We start from the raw sequence: 18,022 nt of genomic DNA, 5'->3' as shown, positions 1-18,022 counted from the left end.
CCACAGGAGCAAGATTGGCTTTGACTGGGACTACTTTACCTTCAGTCAGCAGTGGCCCCCAGCTGTCTGCATCAGTGGAGAGAGGGAGGTGAGTCAATCTCAGCACTAAATCACACATTATGCAACAAAGCCAACGTTCACTTTCATTACAGATTCAATTTTCTAAATCTAATTATTCTCCATTAACTGTTCTTAGAGATAATGTTCATAATCCCTAATAAGGTGATAATTCTGAATCTGCATAAATTTGATTTTTAAAATATTAATTTTGCACTGAATTTGAAATTCTTACTCACTTGATGATGTGTTATTTAAAGTGGATTGTTGCAATAACATGTCTGTTAATGTCACATGACATTGGGATGAGGGGAAAACTATAATACAAACATTATGAAAGCAGGAGGTTTGATCTTGTCATTACTTATAACAGCTCAGTTAATATCTCACCTTGGGTCTTAAACTCTCCAAAGTACAAAGTACAGGAATACAATAATCTGTTTACAGGTTGCCATGGACATGTCAGCCACTGAGTAACGGTTCTTACTAGGATTAACCAGCACACATCATTGAACCAGTCATTGTACTGGTGAAACATTTCAGGCCCTTGGTAGACTGGTTATGACTTTTTTCTTTAATGTGTGGTAGAACACATACAAATTTATGAAAATAAATTCACCCATTTTTTTTTACAAAATTAGTTAAATTTAAAAAATGGTAGATTTCAATTAAAAAAGGGTATGTGCTGTCTTTTAATATTAGTAATATGTTGCCTGTCACTATTGTGAAGCTTAACCTTCTCGGACAGAAGTTACCAGTTACCCAGGTCCAAATAATAAAAATGTCATACTCCCCAAGAGATGGAAAATTATGGAAAGCTCTGAACCAGCAGAACTCAGATTCATTGTGTTCCTATTGTCTCAGGCACATGTGTAGTAGCTATCATCCTTCTTTTGGATGTCATTTGTAGAATTTTCAAAATGCTCTTCACAGTATTGCTGTCTGTTGTGTCAAGAATGCATATCTGGCATATAATTATGGTTTACCAGGAGTGTTTATACCCTCCGTCCACTGCGAATTTGGTCACAGCATTAGTGTTCTTGAGAGTTTAAGGCATTTACTTTCTCTATTGATTAGAAGTGCCCTCTTGATCTTTCACTACAGTGATTTTGTAATCCATAATTGTTGTAATTCATTTAAAATTATTCCATACCTGCCAGTCATTTTGCTTTTGGTTTAATCATTGCATTATACTTGCTGAATTCAGTTTTTGCTCACCTTTATATGGATTATCATATTTGGTACATCTAAAAAGTAAAGCATTAAAAAGTTGCATTTGTCATTTTTATTATCATTTCTTCAATCCCACACATCATATATTTTGAGAATAAGCTAGAAAGGAAGACTGCTGCATCAAAATGTGTAATAGTATGCTTGTTCATGGTATACATGTACCAAGTACTTCCCTAGCAAACTCTTGAACATTTACCGGCATGCGTTTTAATAGTGGACTGACCATTAACCCTTTCCCAAGCAAGTTATCACTTCTCGATTTCCACAAGTTACCACTTGATGATGAAAACATACCAACTTCTGTTGCAAAACTTGAACATCAAATATGCAAATTGCAATTTATGTTTTAAGACTGGAATTGGTGAAGAGCACTTATTAATTTAAAAAACATGAAGATTTTATTTCTCGTGTTTATGTTATTTTTTTAATAAATCAGTGTGAAACTGAAAGTGAACCTGTAATGGCAGATATCTTTTTATGAAGGAAGTTCCACTTTATTACACTAACTGTTTTTGTAAATTGTTGGGAAAACAGATTATGGAAAACATACGAAAGCAAGTCTAAATATTATATGATTGAAGATTTATCTTAAAAATGTAATCACGTAGGTAAGAAACATGGGTCAATACTGGACACAATCAGGTAATGTACTGGACACAATCAGGTAATGTACTGGACACAATCAGGTATATGGGTCAGTGCTGTGTATTTAAATTCAAAATGTTCTGTAACATCAAGGTTGTTTACTGACATTACTCAATTTTATAAAAAATACAAAACAAGGAGTGAAGCATATAATTGATGCATTATGTTACAACAGGTACAGAGCCATTTAACAAAACCATAAATTTGCAATATGGTAAGAGGACACGTGTGCATTTGCTCTCATGTACATGTTACAGGGGTTGTTTCAGAATAGTTTAGAAATCTTATTGACTGCCATTTTATAGTGAACTTGTAGAAAGGAAAAAAGGTGTGGTAGTTGATTAAGCATTTTAAGCATTTTTACCCAGTTGCAATTATAAGACTGTAATCTCATTACTTCTGTCAGTTTAAATTAATTACTATGTCTAGTTTTTTCTCTGCTTTTTTAAAGTCATATGATGGTATGAATATGATAATTTGATACATGTACAAAATGTATTTATGATAAATATGCAACACTGAATTTTCTACTTGAAAAAAAAATCATTGCTAAAAACCAATGCTAAATGCAAATATGCTGTCACATGGACCAGCCCAGGTCCATGCCTCAAAAGCGAGGGACATACTATTGCAGCACACAAGTTTTCTTCTGCATAACGGCACACAGATTCTGCACCTTAACATGTGAGTCATCTCTAGACAAAGTTGCCAAGTGCACCATTCAGGCCAGAAGACACTGTGTGTCCAAAGTATATGATGCCAATTGTAGAAACATGTTAATCCTAGCTGTACCTCTTTGAGCGCAGTGGTTGATTTTGTTCATTTCCCATTCCAAGATAGTGAATGTTTGGTGTCTTCTATTAAGGGATATGGGGCAGCCCTATTCAAAATGCTCCAAAGGCCAGCTCAGATTTTTGATGTTATCAGGTATATGAGGATGCAGTGACTGTTGTACAGATGGAATCTCTCATGCAATTCATGGTCTTTGACAAAAAAACCTTATGAACCTTAGGGTAGTTTACCCTTAAGACTTTTATTGCTGTCCTTGGTGTCTGCAAGATGAAAGAGGAAGTTTCATGCCTTGTCTATAGCAGAAGGTTGTTTATGTTTCAGTTCCATATAGCATCATAAAAAGTTTTTTAAAAATGCACATTATCATTATAAAGTAAAAACAATCAAGGTCATTGATAGTACGTATATTTACATAGTGTTCTTCATTCCATTTGTTTTGATATGTTTTAATGTCAGACCTATTTTTGTTTTTGGATTTTTCTTTCTTTCTTCTTTTCCCCAATCTTTTGATTGTTACATTAAGATGAATGTCTTGTAGGCAAAGTTCTTCTGTAATAAATGTTGTAAGGTTCAGCACCTTTCTTTACACCCTCATCAATCTGTTCAATGCAGAGAATGGCCTTTCACAGCATAATAGCAAAGTGGCATGAATGGATAGTGTAACAGCTTGTTCTGAAGCATGATGGTCTGAGATGATAGCATAGCAGGACTGCTATGGTAAAAGGCCATGTGAAGAACACTAGTTTTCAATGGCAATTTTGGTTTCTTTCCTTTGCCAACCAGGTTTTAAAAAAAAACAAAATCCAACATCCTTCGGTAGTTCAACTCCATATTGAGATCCCCAGTCTCAGTTGTTTTGTAATGGGGATGGTCAAGATCGATTCTTATGCCCAGTTAAGGGCTTTATGTTTCTATTTGGCTGCTTCTGGATGCAGAAGGAATTGTGGGAAGCATCTTTCTTTTTCCTTAAAAGGCTCTGCTAATATTTTGACATCCATTATAGGATTGTTCTAATGATCAGAAGGACTTATCAGTTCTTTAATGACAGGGATCTCTCATCCATGAAGATGAAGGTAAATGAGGTTTTAGCCATTGTTACTTCCTGGGCCTTTCAAACTTCTTCATCAATGGAGGATGCTGTTTATACTTGCTTATAAGATGAGTCTAGCTGCAAACTGTACAGTTCCAGATATGCTGTTGCATAATGCACTGGCAGATCTTGATCTCTGCAGTTTGTTAGGAGAAATCAATAGAGGAAACATCATATACCCTGGTCTGCACATGCATTATGCCATGGCAGATCAGGATGCTTGTTTGCAATTTGACTTGACTTGTAAGCAAATATATATGGTAGATTATGGAAGCCACATTTTTTTAGTTGCACACTACCCTCTCCTCCTCTTACATTGATTTTTTGGCACACCAGAATGAAGGCATATTTTCTTTTGGGCCTATAGTCAAAGCACAAATCAGTCCAAAAAGGATGCCAATGTGCAGTATTGGACATTCCTACCATGAATCTGAGTTTGTCCCTTTTTCACCTTTTACCCTTTTTTTTAGCAGATTCATCTATGTAATAGCAACAGTTCATTTATTACTGATATTAAAATGTGGATGCAGGGGAGAGGGGATAATTTTAATGATGTAATATTTACCTTTTGCTATTGCCAATTCCCTGCCAAAGTACATTTTTGTCCAGCTGCCAGTATAATCAAGTGTATGCACTTATTGAAAATATCCTGTTAAATTATTAAAATTTATGCTTAGCCAACATGTCTAACTTGAAAATTAACCTAAATGGTTTACTTTTGTAATATTGTGACCAAAAAAATTGTCAGATGTGAACATCATGTTTTACAAAAGGTCCCATGTGGCCAAATGGTCTAAAGTGAACATTATATTTTACAAAAGGCCTCATGTGGCCAAGTGATCAGAAGTGAACATTATATTCTACAAAAGGCCTCATGTGGCCAAGTGATCAGAAGTGAACATTATATTTTACAAAAGACCCATGTGGCCAAGTGATCAGAAGTGAACATCATATTTTACAAAAGGCCTCATGTGGCCAAGTGATCAGAAGTGAACAATATATTTTACAAAAGGCCCCATGTGGCCAAGTGATCTAATGTGATTGTCTTTACAGATCACTCATAGATTTCAGTCTTTGCTCAGCTAATATGAGTACGTGAGAAATCTTGCCAATAACTTTCTCTGAGATGGTGATTCTTCCAGGTGTCTTCCTTCTCCATTATACTGGCTGGAATGTAGTCTATCATGTGCTGAAGAATTGCTTTAAACCAATAAAACCACAAACCACAATTATGTTTTACAGGATTCACAATTATGTTTTACAGGATTCACAAAGTAAGGAAAATCAGTCACACAATGCATAAACAGCTGTAGCGTAGCAAATGACTCAAATAATCTTATATATGTACCATATCAAATTCAATTCATGTAATTACAAATAGTGATAAAAGTAATAAAGAATCTCAAAAATTAAATAATAAAACTATATTTTAAGCATTGTTTAAAATATTTTCAAAGCATACATGTAGCGTATATGAATATGTAAGTACGTCCATTCTTGTGTTAGGAACCAATAATTTCTAGAATTTCTGTTTATGTGATTCAGTTTTACCAATCAGAATGTTTATTACAAAGGATTGGCACAAGTTTGTAACTATTTTCATTAAAATGCTTGAGAAAAAATGTTGAGATTAAATATTAGTGTCATTTGTACACAACTGACAGGTATCCCATACATAACCATTTTGGAATTTTGTGGAGATTCTTGGGTGTGTTTTATGGATAGGTGTACTTACAGTGGTTATTAACCTTAACCTTAAAGATAAATTTCAGAGTACTTATCCAACTGTTTACACATTTGTTTCAAAGTTTTTTTTTTTCCACAGCACCATACATGTGACATCCCAGCTGACATCCAGTACTGGGTCGTGCATGGACTTTGGTAAATATGATACTGTATTCTCCCCAGTCATTCACAGATAATTAGTTCCTCTTAAAAAAACACAACATGTAGCCTTAGATAGCACTTTATTTACCAAGTAATGATGCAACAATAACTCTTGAATTTGCCCTCTCCTCAAAATGGGGATTTTCAGCTGGACTTGAAAATTGTTCCCTTTCAAGGCAGGGATAGATATATATGTTGGCCAACAGCCAAGGTCCAGTAAATATTAAAGCAGGGCAATCAAGTAATTTAGTATCAGAACCCAGATGAGCTTTTGTTGTTATGAGTTAAAGTGTGTTTGCTGTGAAGAAAAACAATAAAATGGACTTTATATATAAATTGGAAAATGAAACTAGGAGATTTAGTTTCATTTTCTGGTAATTAAATTTTAAATAACCCAAGTAACCACTCTTTAAATAGCCATAATGCATAGCATTACACTACCTTCCCAGTCCAAGGAGTTTATTTCCCTCCCCAATTAGTAACTGTAGGTATAGAATAAAAACAACACCATCCCAGTCTGATACCTCAGTCCAAGGAGTTTATTTATTTCCCCAATTAGTAAGTGTAGTTATAGAAACATGGGTGGGACATTATGCTACATGTCTGCCCCAGTGCTAGACATCACTGTAAACTGCCACATGGCAGACATTGTAGTGATATGACTGAATTGTTAATGCTACTTTAAAAATCCAAATCACATACACACACACCTGATTGTGTCCAGTACATTACCTGATTGTGTCCAGTAGATTACCTGTTCACAGTAACATTAGGATTACTCTTTGCTACCTCCAAATTCAGCCCTTCCATAAAATGAAGAGATAATACCATTCAGATTACATCCCCTTATGCCTTATAGGTGGATACCAGCATTCCAGATGTAACTGGTTTTAACTTTCGCTTGCCCCTCTGGAATCCATCTAAATTTATACTTTCTTTCTACCATCCTTCTTTTATTTTCAGTGCTAGTCAGAATGTTGTTACATATTGTCCATACAACATTTACAAGATTTCCATCTAATTTATTTTTTGTTTTTGCATTTCATTCCCTTTGGTATTGTCCATGTGAGTTCGATCAGTAACATGCAATTTTCACTGTTGGAATTGTCATGCACTGTTCAGTCCTTACATTTTTAAGTCATCTTGTTAATGCAAGTTTGCCTTTATTTCAACACTTTACATATTTGTTGTATGCACTTCATGGTTTGTTATTCTCTTTTCATTAGAGAGATGTCAACCAAGTGCAAAAAATGTGCAAATGATTCAAGATCTTGGAGGACAAACACGTTTGGCATACACAAAGTACCTGTCAGCTAGCATGCAAATCTGGTTATATGTGTGCATCATGAACAGAAGACATCTGGTCAACATTTTAAAAAGGCAACTAAAAGGATGCAAAAAATAAGCACACTCAAAATTATTGGAGCTGGAAATTTGAAGCCTCCACCCAACTTCATAATTGTTGATAGCTTTTATGGGGAATGTCTTACCTCCACCCCAAACCCATTGAAGATATGAAAATCAATGACTGCGACTGCAGACTAAGTCAATACCATGACAAGTAATTTCAGTCTGGATTGGAATCATGAATGATTCATATCATGCAGTAGACAATATTATCAAAGATGCAGATGAATACATTTGATGAAATATAAATCAAGATCAACTGGTCCAGCTGTCCCCACAGTCATTTTCAGTCATCACAGTCATTCTATCATCTCAGATCAGAATGCCAGTTCTCTGACCACATTTCTTGATGTCCAGTAGGACTGACTATAACATGATGTAACCATCTTTGACTGAATATGGCATAGTCCAACCCACAGTGGTCTCCCTTATGCAAAATCCTTGAGCAGGTGCATTCTGGGAGTATTTTGTTTATACTTCATAAATGGTGTACCTCATGCTCATCAGCTATTTTTTAAAAGGGTGACGAAGTAAAACAAAATGACTAATCAATCATGAGCCATAATTATAATTGGGGCTCTTGTTGCTTTCATGAAAAACAACTTGAAATGAAGGAATATAGAATCCAATTGGCTTTTGAAAAAATTGACAAAATCACTAAAAAGTGTACCAGTTTCCATGTAAGAAGTTTCTTTACCCTACCTGCTTTATTTTTCTTTTATACTCCCAGGACATTATGCTTTTTTTTGCTTGTCTTTTGTTTTGCTTTTTTTCTGGTGCCATTGTTATAAACCATGTCAGTTTGGATTGCAGTACTTGAAATTTTCATGGCTTGAATTAATGGCAAATACAGCCTGTTTTGAAGTACAGTTATTTTATCTTGTTTTCCTCTACCTATTTTGGAGGTATTTTAACTTATATTATGATTGTGTGTTACTCCTTGAGAATCTAGGTTCTGTTCTTGTTTTTTTCTTCACATAAACCTGTACAAACTGTTTGTAGTCAAGACTTAAACCACACACCATGGTTAATGCTGTACGTGGCATTGAAACAGAATCAGTATTTATGGATATATATTGCACAGTTATTTTTGTGCAAACAGTTCTGTGACAAAAGTCTGAATGAGATTACACTTACTTATTTGTTTGGACTTGGAGTGATGGTCATGCTGTTAACGGCAGTGCATTTTGCTTGGGCTTTACATGTAAGTTGATATCTTGTTTGATGATCAGTTTATCAAGTTTAATTAATTTATCACACAGTCAAATTCAAGACCTTTAATTTCTTTAGTATGCATCATGAGACAAAACTGGACTGAGATGTTATTTATTTGTTGCTAAATATCAGGAAACTATAGGCTCATAGTTTGTGTGCTGTAATCTAATTTCTTTTTGTTACTAATCCTATGTTATGAATCAAATTTTGTTCCCTTCTCCAGGCCATCAAAGAGCGGAAGCAGAGGTCCAGAAGACTGTAATTCCTCATATCCGTTTGAAGAGAGTCAAATCCAGGTAAACAGTTACAAGAAAATAGGTCCATATGTAAATTTTTATAAATCGATACACTTTATAGATTCAGATTTTGTTACAATTTATGACTTTTTATATTTTGTGTCATGGCAGATGAGGAGCCATAGGGTGCATGTTCAAATCCTACCATTGGATCAGACAGATAGTGTGGTGTGTCTTTGGGCAAGGCACTTTTTATTCCAATTTCGTTGGCACTGAATAACTTACTTTTGCTGCTGTGTTGTAAAAGACCAAACATAATGCCAGATGAAATGAGTTTTGCATTCCACTGGGATATTCATCTTGTTCAAAGAAGGATGTCAATGAGCTCTGATAATTTCTGATTTGAGAGAAGGAATATGTTATAATAAAATTGGAAATGATTGTTTTTTTCTTTTAAATAAATTTCCTAGCAACCAAGCAGTGCCAAGGATGTTGGGGCCTTGGATTCACTGTACACAATAACACAAATTGCTTGATAGCGGCAAGTGTCTTACTACTTTGGGTTTTATCATTATTTTTTAGCTCTACTGATTGTAGATCATGTGATGGTTTGTTTTCTGTCATCCATCCATCCATCCAAGTTGGTTATCGCTACTCCTCCTAAACTTCTTTGTGAATTGCATTGTCACAGGATGAAACCGGGTTGGGACTGGATTAGGGAAGACACCAAAAGCAACTGCGTTTACAAGATGTTTATTTATAAATGCAATTTAAATATAAACAAATCTGACACCATTATAAACAAAAAAGATAAGGAAAATTATAAAATTCCTAACATGGAACTATCATCAACAAATAACTCAATGAGAGAAAAACTCAACCATTAATTTAACGAATGGAATTTCAAAACTAACTTGAAATCCTATCACCGATCAACAAAATAAAAGTGTTCTACACCCCAATTTAAAGAGTCTTGAATGTATCGTTCAAATAACGATTTAGAAAAGATGTAATTATGGATGTATCATTCAAATAACGATGTAGAAAAGAATGTAATTATGAATGTATTGTTCAAATAATGATTTAGGAAAGAATGTAATTATGAATGTATCGTTCAAATAATGATTTAGAAAAGGATGTACTTATGAATGTATCGTTTAAATAATGATTTATTAACTCCGGTTCCACACGCTCTATTAAATGGCCAGAGAAGCACCCACGCATGGTGCGTTCCTCTGTCTGCTGAAGGATCCCTTACATCACAGACCCGTTGGTTGCGAAGCCCTGGTCCCTCGCATCGACAAAACCAGTCCACTCTTCCGATCCAACATCACCAAAACACAGCATATATGTCACACGAAACCCCACAGAGTTCTGTGACTCCACATAAAACGATATATAAGGCATGGCAGGCATGTATAAAGCAGCTCTATAGCTGGTGACTCCATATCAAACCATATACAAGGCATGGCATTTAGGCAGCTAAAACGATAACTAAACCGTGTAGTACATATGACACGGTTAAGTACTTCTGCAGTGATATATGTTGCGCATGTACACACATGAATTCATTACCCATTACATTAATCGTTTAATTCAAACAGCGTATAATTACATATCAATTTGTCTGTTCAGTTACAACAAATAGCTAACTCAACCAGACTAAAGTATTTCTAATATGGCATTGTATAACCTAGGTATTGACTCTCTGTAGAATTTAGAATAAATATGTTTCCTGCTCGTTAGCTATTGCATTCAATGAATATGTTTGCAGATTTAAGTCCTTTTGAAACATTAAGGTTCTAAAACATCTAAAGTATGAAAACAATTCTGTCATATAAACGAATAGTAATAAAGAAAATTTCATTACCTCTACAGCTGGAGATTTGCTTCTGTAAAGGGGTAAGCTTCCTGACAAGACTCTGCGTAATGTGATTTGGTTATAGAGAATTTGCTCTATATGTACACTAGCTGTGACAGATATACGCAGCTAGGTACTTAGGTTTCCAACTGTCGGCAATTTGCACGTGCAGGGGTCCGAGTTTCACTCAGAATTTTGAAATAACTAGAGCCGAAAAAATATGACACCCTCGGGTGATGCTGTACGTGGCAACAAAACCCGAGTACATTTTTGACAACATATACGTATTGATATACCTGCTACACAATTTCGTGACATGCATTGACACTTTACAAACACATCCCATGATCTAGTTGGTCCTAAATGAAAATGGTGCTGCTCAGACATCCAGTATAGCTGACACAGTGGCCATTTAAACAAATCTTGTTATTTCTATCCATCTGTATGGATGGTCATATCAGCATTGGGTTTTCACTAAAAGACTTTGTGATGTTTAGTGGCTGCCAAATAAAGATGGTATTGATCTGATGTCCAGTATAGCTGCCACAGCAGTTATCTTGAAAATCTTTTTATTGCCACTCATGAATGGATGGTTGTATCAGCATGGAGTTTTCACTATTAAACCATTCATGAATGGATGGTTGTATCAGCATGGGGTTTTCACTATTAAACCATTCATGAATGGATAGTTGTATCAGTGTTGGGTTTTCACTATTAAACCATTCATGAATGGATGGTTGTATCAGCATGGGGTTTTCACTATTAAACCATTCATGAATGGATGGTTGTATCAGCATGGGGTTTTCACTATTAAACCATTCATGAATGGATAGTTTTATCAGTGTTGGGTTTTCACTATCAAACCATTCATGAATGGATGGTTGTATCAGCATGGGGTTTTCACTATTAAACCATTCATGAATGGATAGTTGTATCAGTGTTGGGTTTTCACTATTAAACCATTCATGAATGGATGGTTGTATCAGCATGAGGTTTTCACTATTAAACCACTTATGATGTCTAGCTGAACCTACATAAAAATGGTGCCAATCTGACATATGTCCAGTATAAAATCAATCCATCTTGTTTTTCAACCAATGAAAATTGATGAATTGTTAAGTATGTTTCACAGCATTTGATAGGGATGAAATAGGAGACAATAAATTCAGGAATTCAGGAAAATCAGTGTTTTGATTTATAGTGAGGTGGTGCAAGTATGTAAATGAACACTTTGCAAGGCAATCATGGGCAGTACCTGATTTCAAATGTATAGGTACACAGGCAGTTGCTCATAATAAAAACTGAACTCAGGGTATATGTTGTTTGCAGTTCGATTCAACATATAAATGAGTATGTTTAGTACTTTGTTTCACTTGGTCTTGACAAAAGAAAGGACTTCTGTAATCATTAATTAGCATACAATCTCATTTCTTTACACCTAGTTGAAACCCAAGTATGCCAGAATTGTATGGTAATACCCCTCTTGTCAATAATGGAGGCAATAAGAAACTTGACAACTAAAATCGTGTGTTAAAAGAAGAATCTGAAAAGTAGAGGAATATTATCACCAAGGTGACGAAAACCAATGAAAAAGTCATAGCTATTGATGACCAACTTAAGTATATCATAGCATAGACTCCAAAGATCAATAGTAATATGGACAGATTGGTGAAGAATCAAACCATGTTGAAAGCTATCAACGCTTCTACAGCAAATGAAATTGGGCTTCACTCTCAATGTGTTCTGTCAATGGAAATTGTAAAACTGATTCTGTGAAGATAAGCTCAGATCACAAAAATGTTGTGAATGGTGAGCATCACTAATTTTGATATTAGCGATAATACTCATATCTCTTTCAATACCAGTACCTGGGATTCTTCTCATTAAAGAAAATCACACATTCCAAAACATCAGGAAAGTTTTATAAAACACACACTGCTGATTGGTGACTCAATCATTAGATATATCGGTGAAAGAGGTCTTAAACCTTGGATCAAAGTCAGTTCATTGGTTACTCAATCATTAAATATGTTGGTGAAAGAGGTCTTAAACCTTGGGTCAAAGTCATGTCATTGGTGACTCAATCATTAGATATGTCAGTGAAAGAGGTCTTAAACCTTGGGTCAAAGTCAAGTCATTGGTGACTCAGTCATTAAATATGTCAGTGAAAGAGGTCTTAAACCTTGGGTCAAAGTCATGTCATTGGTGGGTGGGAACTGGTCAGATGCATCATGTGATCAGAGACCAATTTGAATCAATTATATTAGTGTTGGCGCTAATGAGGTTAACAACAACATTGAGATTGAACAAACAGAAGAAAATTGTTACCATATTCTGAATAACATCTGCTCGGACAACCCAGATTGTAATGTATTCATTTACAAACATTATTCAAGAATTGAAATGATGCCTTAATAGAGAGCTATGCAATGAATGGGACGACCGACTGATTGACATTGAAAATGTATTTGTTACAAAGTCTGACTTGGTGATTGAACACCTCATGACTAAGGACAGAACCTATTCAAACAAAAGGGACTTGCACATGTTCTGCAGGAAATAAATTAACATGTTTCAATACTCAAAGGCAAGTACAGTAATCAAATATACAACAGAGATCAAGATAACAATTTCATTGTACCAAACAAGCTAGGGAGGTTTGATGCATGCAGGCATGCCATGAAAATTCAATACCATGACTGTTTGGAATATGGACACAAGGCAAAACACAGACATGTTTCACCCTAGCAAAAGGTGCTAGGCTTACAGCTATGATGATAGTGCCCTGTTGATGAGACATAATTTCTCTACCGTTTCAAGACAGACATTGGGAACTGTACTGGGTGATGATGCCCCTTTTGTTTCCTTTGGGACCTCAGTTAAACATTTTGTCTCTCAAACTGACAACTGTGATGGATGCATGGAAAGTGGAAGTATATTATGTGCCTGTGCATGCTTCAGGAAAATGTAATATGTCATGGTGGAACTAAACGCCTTGTCTGAACCTCATAGTACTATTTAACTGAAGCACATAATAGATCTAGGAATTAAACGTAAAGGTCTACACATCAGACATATAAATATACAAGGTATGCATAATAAGTTAGACCAGTTGAATTTATTATCGTCTAAGACAATCATGCAAATGACTTGTTTATGCATGAATTTATTATCGTCTAAGAACATATCTTGTGTTTAACAAAGACAAACTTTACATGACAGTCATGCAAATGACTTGTTTATTGATGGATATGGCACACCAATCAGACATTATAGAGGTTGGGTGTGTGGATGTGTTGTTGTTAGGTAAGTAATGGTTTATCAGTTGAAAGGATAAATGATCTAGAATCAGATGAAATTGAAGCAATATAGTACTGGGTAAATAAATCAAATACAAAGGTATCCTAATGGTCTATGTCTATAGGTCCCCTTCAGCAAAGGTTGAATGGAATGAGCATTTTGAAAAGCAACTACATAAAGTGAACGATGACTAGAACAAACTATACATATTAGGAGACTTTAATAGAGATCTTACAAATAATCAGATCAAAAGAAATTGGTTAAATTCCACAGAAGCTGTTTGCCTAACCCAATTAGAGGACAAACTAGCATGACAAACTGACCACTCAAAAACTCTAATAATCATATCTATATAAATATGGAAGAAAGTGACAAAAATACATATTCCAAGGATAGGTCTTGGTGATCAGTTCTGTTTTCCTAACTTGAAAATTTGGCTTAAGAACAGATGTAAAATCCAAAACTCATAAAACCATATCATATAGGTCATTTAAACATTTTATGATCTTGGACATGTTCCTTGGAGTATAGTATCCATGTTTGATGATGTGGATGGTGCTCTTGATATTTGGACCCAACTTTCTCTGCAGGTGGTTGATAAATGGACCCAACTTTTTATGCAGGTGGTTGATAAATGGACCCAACTTTTTATGTGGGTGGTTAGTATATGGACCCAACTTTTCATGCAGGTTGTTGATATATGTATCCAACTTTTTATGCAGGTGGTTGATATATGGACCCAACTTTTATGCATGTGGTTGGTAAACATATACCTTTGAAAACACATAAAGTAAAACGGGACTTCCAACCTGATTAGTTGACTCCAGGCATTCTCAATGCCATGAAAACCTGTGATTATTTCAAATCTGTTGGTCAATAAGCACATTACAAAACATGGAGAAATAAAGTAACCAGAAATGATCACTTGAGTGAAGAAGAATTACTATCAGTCAGCTTTAGAAAATAATTGCAATAAGAATTATATGTGGAAAGTTTTTAACAAACTGGGTACAGGTAATCATTCCACAAAGTCATCCAGAATCCAGCAACCTGGCCATGAATGTTAGATTATTGATGAGGATGTTGAAATAGCAAATACATGCAACAAATATTGTGTCGGCATGGCCTCAAGAATTAAGGAACCCATTGTCAACTCTAATCACTACAGAAAATTCCACCTGACATAAAATTTGTTATCTCTGCAATACCAAACTTAAAATGTTTTGAAAATTTCACAAAATGGTTGATATTGGACCATTCTTCTGAGGGCTGCTATAGATATAATATTTGACAGCATAGCTTACATATGTAACCGCAAGCATATCCACCTCATGTTTCCCCAGAAATGGAAAATGGCAAAAGTTATACAAGTCTGGCATCAATGATGTCTATATCTACCTGTCCGAACTACTTGAAAAACGTGTTCATGACAATTTCATTTTGAATATACCTATCAAACTATAAATTATTTCATGAAAAGCAATCAGGGTTCAGAGAAAACCACTCCTATGAAACAGCTGTGGTCTCCATGGTAGATCGATGAATTACTGCCTTAGATCAAGGAAAATTAGTTGGATCCTTATAAGTTGATCTTAGAAAAGCTTCTAACCTTGTTGATCATGATATTCTTATCAAAAAATTTAGCATTATCATTATGACAATTAAATAATTGATTGGTTCACATCATATCTAATAATGAGACAACAGTGTGTCAAAATAAATAGCGGTGTTTCTAAAGAAGAACAAACTACATGTGGAGTACCACAGGGATCAATCCTAGACCCACTCCTCTTTTTCACTTTCATAAATGATCTTCCACTGAAAATAGGCAACTGTATTTCATCTACCAGCTTACATGCAGATGGTACCACACTACCAGATTTCAAACAGCTAAAATCAGACCTAGAGGTCTCCCTTCAGATAGCCTTTCTTAGATCAGTTTCCTATTGTATGGAAAATTGCATGAAAGTAAACACAGACGAGACTAAATTATTAATAAGTACTACCAAACAAAGGAGAGCAAAACTGGAAAATAACAATTTGAATCTTAAGTTGAATGAAATTTGCCCTCAAATAGTTACCCATGACAAAATCCTTGGGGTGATAGTTGACAACAGTTTGCAATGAAATGAACATATTCAAATCATATGTCATTAGGTCAGTTCATGTATGTGGTTATTTAACAAGATAAGGCAATATCTATCAACTGAACATAGGTTAATATATTACAATTGCTATATACAACCATAACTAGACTACTGTAATGTTATCTGTGGAAATACATCTGACCTGAATATTTAAAAATTATTCCACTTGCAAAAAAGGGATGCAGACTCATCCTAGATAATGTTGAAAGCATCCCAAAATGCAATGTAAACAGGAAGTGAATGAATATTTTGAGAAAGGCTAGACTTATGCACATAGTCTCTTAACAATATGGTGCCATTATATCTCTATGAACAGTTTCATTTTAGAAAACAGGCAACATTACCAGTTTAAGATCATTTTCAGCTAACCACCTTTCCATCCCAAAACCAAAGAATTCTTTAAGAAAAGTTTTCAATATTCAGGATCACTCACTTGGGACAGAATCCCAAACGAAATTTGAGCAAGTACAAATATATAATTGCATTTAAATATAATCTAATTCAATGGATGAAATATGAAACCTGTTCGATCGATAACATTATATAAATTCACTAACCTTCTTTTTTGTTGTCTCACTACTTCTGTACTGTACATACAAAATGTACCTGTTGGAGCATGTTCAATCAAATTTTCTGTTTATTTTGTTGCTATGTAAATATAGCTTATATCCATGCTGTGTGTGTGTGTGTGACTATGTACATGTACATTTAGTGTAAATATGCATCTAATGAAGGACCATAAGGAGGATTAGTACCATGCAATTAATTGTGTTACCTTCTTTAAATAAAGTCGTTATTATTATTATTATCATTATCATTATTAGTATTATTATTACAAGCTTATTATATCATTTGATTACAGTTTATATAAACCCAGTTGGACACCATTATACGAAACTTGTACAGTAATATCCCACATACAAGCTGATAATCTCATTTCTTTACAGCCGATAGAAACCCAGTTGGATACTGTTATGCCAAATTTGTACAACGATACACCACATACAAGCTTCTGGTAAATTGCTGTTCTGTATTTTTCAAGAGCATATATATATATTTAAGAATTTCACTGCACAAAGTGATCATGAAAAGTTCAGACAAGAACAAATTGGCACAGTAGTAATGGATTCCATTGGTCCTTCCATTCATCAGTCTGTCTATTTGTCACTCTTCCAGATCATAACTCCAAAGCCATTCATTGAAAGTTGCTACATGTAGTAGACCAGTGGTCCTAGTGTGCATTTGTTATTCCCAATTCTTAAGTTTCAATATATTTAATGCTGTTGTTCATTGGTGTACCCATCCATAAGTCCATGCATTATCCACACTGTCATTTCCAGAGCCAAAGTCCAACATTGTTTAAGATATCTCTATGAAATTTAGTATATATATTAACATATATTAGACTAGTGGTTTAGATATCTCTATGAAATTTAGTACATATTCTGGACTAGTGGTTTACATGTGCCTTTTGGAATTCACAAATTATTAGTTTCAGTATATTTTTATGTTTTTGTTCATTGATGTATCCATCCATCAGTCTATGTGTTATCCACACTGCCATTTCCAGAGCTAAAGTCCAACATTGTTTAAGATATCTCTGTGAAATTTAGTACATATATTAGACTAGTGGTTTAAATATCTCTATGAAATTTAGTACATATATTAGACTAGTGGTTTAGTTATTTCTATAAAATTTAGTAAATATTTTAGACTAGTGGTTTAGATATCTCTGTGAAATTTAGTACAAATTTTAGACTAGTGGTTTGGATATCTCTATGAAATTTAGTACATATATTACACTAGTGGTTTAGATATCTCTTTGAAATTTAGTACATATATTACACTAGTGGTTTAGATATCTCTATGAAGTTTAGTACATATATTACACTAGTGGTTTAGATAACTCTTTAAAATTTAGTGCATATATTACACTAGTGGTTTAGATCTGCCTTTTGGAATTCACAAATCATTAGTTTCAGTTTACATCATTGCCACAATAACTTGCACCCAGAACTTGTAAACCCACTTAACCCTTTACCTCATACAACCGTCTTTGGACGCCTCTACAAAAGTCGCATCGAAGCGACTTTGACGCTTCTACAAAAGTCCCATAGAAGCGCCTTTTTACGTCTGCTGTAAACAACGTCCA

At 34.6% G+C, this 18,022-nt stretch overlaps 1 protein-coding gene across 1 annotated transcript in view; it reads left to right on the top strand.

Moving 5' to 3' along the window:
- The window catches only part of LOC149785817 (ribonuclease Oy-like), a 55,795-nt gene that overhangs the window by 11,202 nt on the left and 26,571 nt on the right, over positions 1-18,022 (top strand). The window contains exons 3-6 of the mRNA XM_089979764.1: positions 7-88; positions 5,643-5,698; positions 8,550-8,622; positions 16,818-16,885. Coding sequence (XP_089835890.1) covers positions 7-88; positions 5,643-5,698; positions 8,550-8,622; positions 16,818-16,885 — 279 coding nt within the window. The remainder of the gene's footprint in view (positions 1-6; positions 89-5,642; positions 5,699-8,549; positions 8,623-16,817; positions 16,886-18,022) is intronic.

This window comes from Sinohyriopsis cumingii, chromosome 13, assembly GCF_028554795.1.
Source record: "Sinohyriopsis cumingii isolate HCF-2022 chromosome 13, ASM2855479v2, whole genome shotgun sequence".
Taxonomy (NCBI): Eukaryota; Metazoa; Mollusca; class Bivalvia; order Unionida; family Unionidae; genus Sinohyriopsis; species Sinohyriopsis cumingii.
Note: the sequence above shows the minus strand (reverse complement) of the source record. Positions and strands in the feature narration are given on the sequence as shown.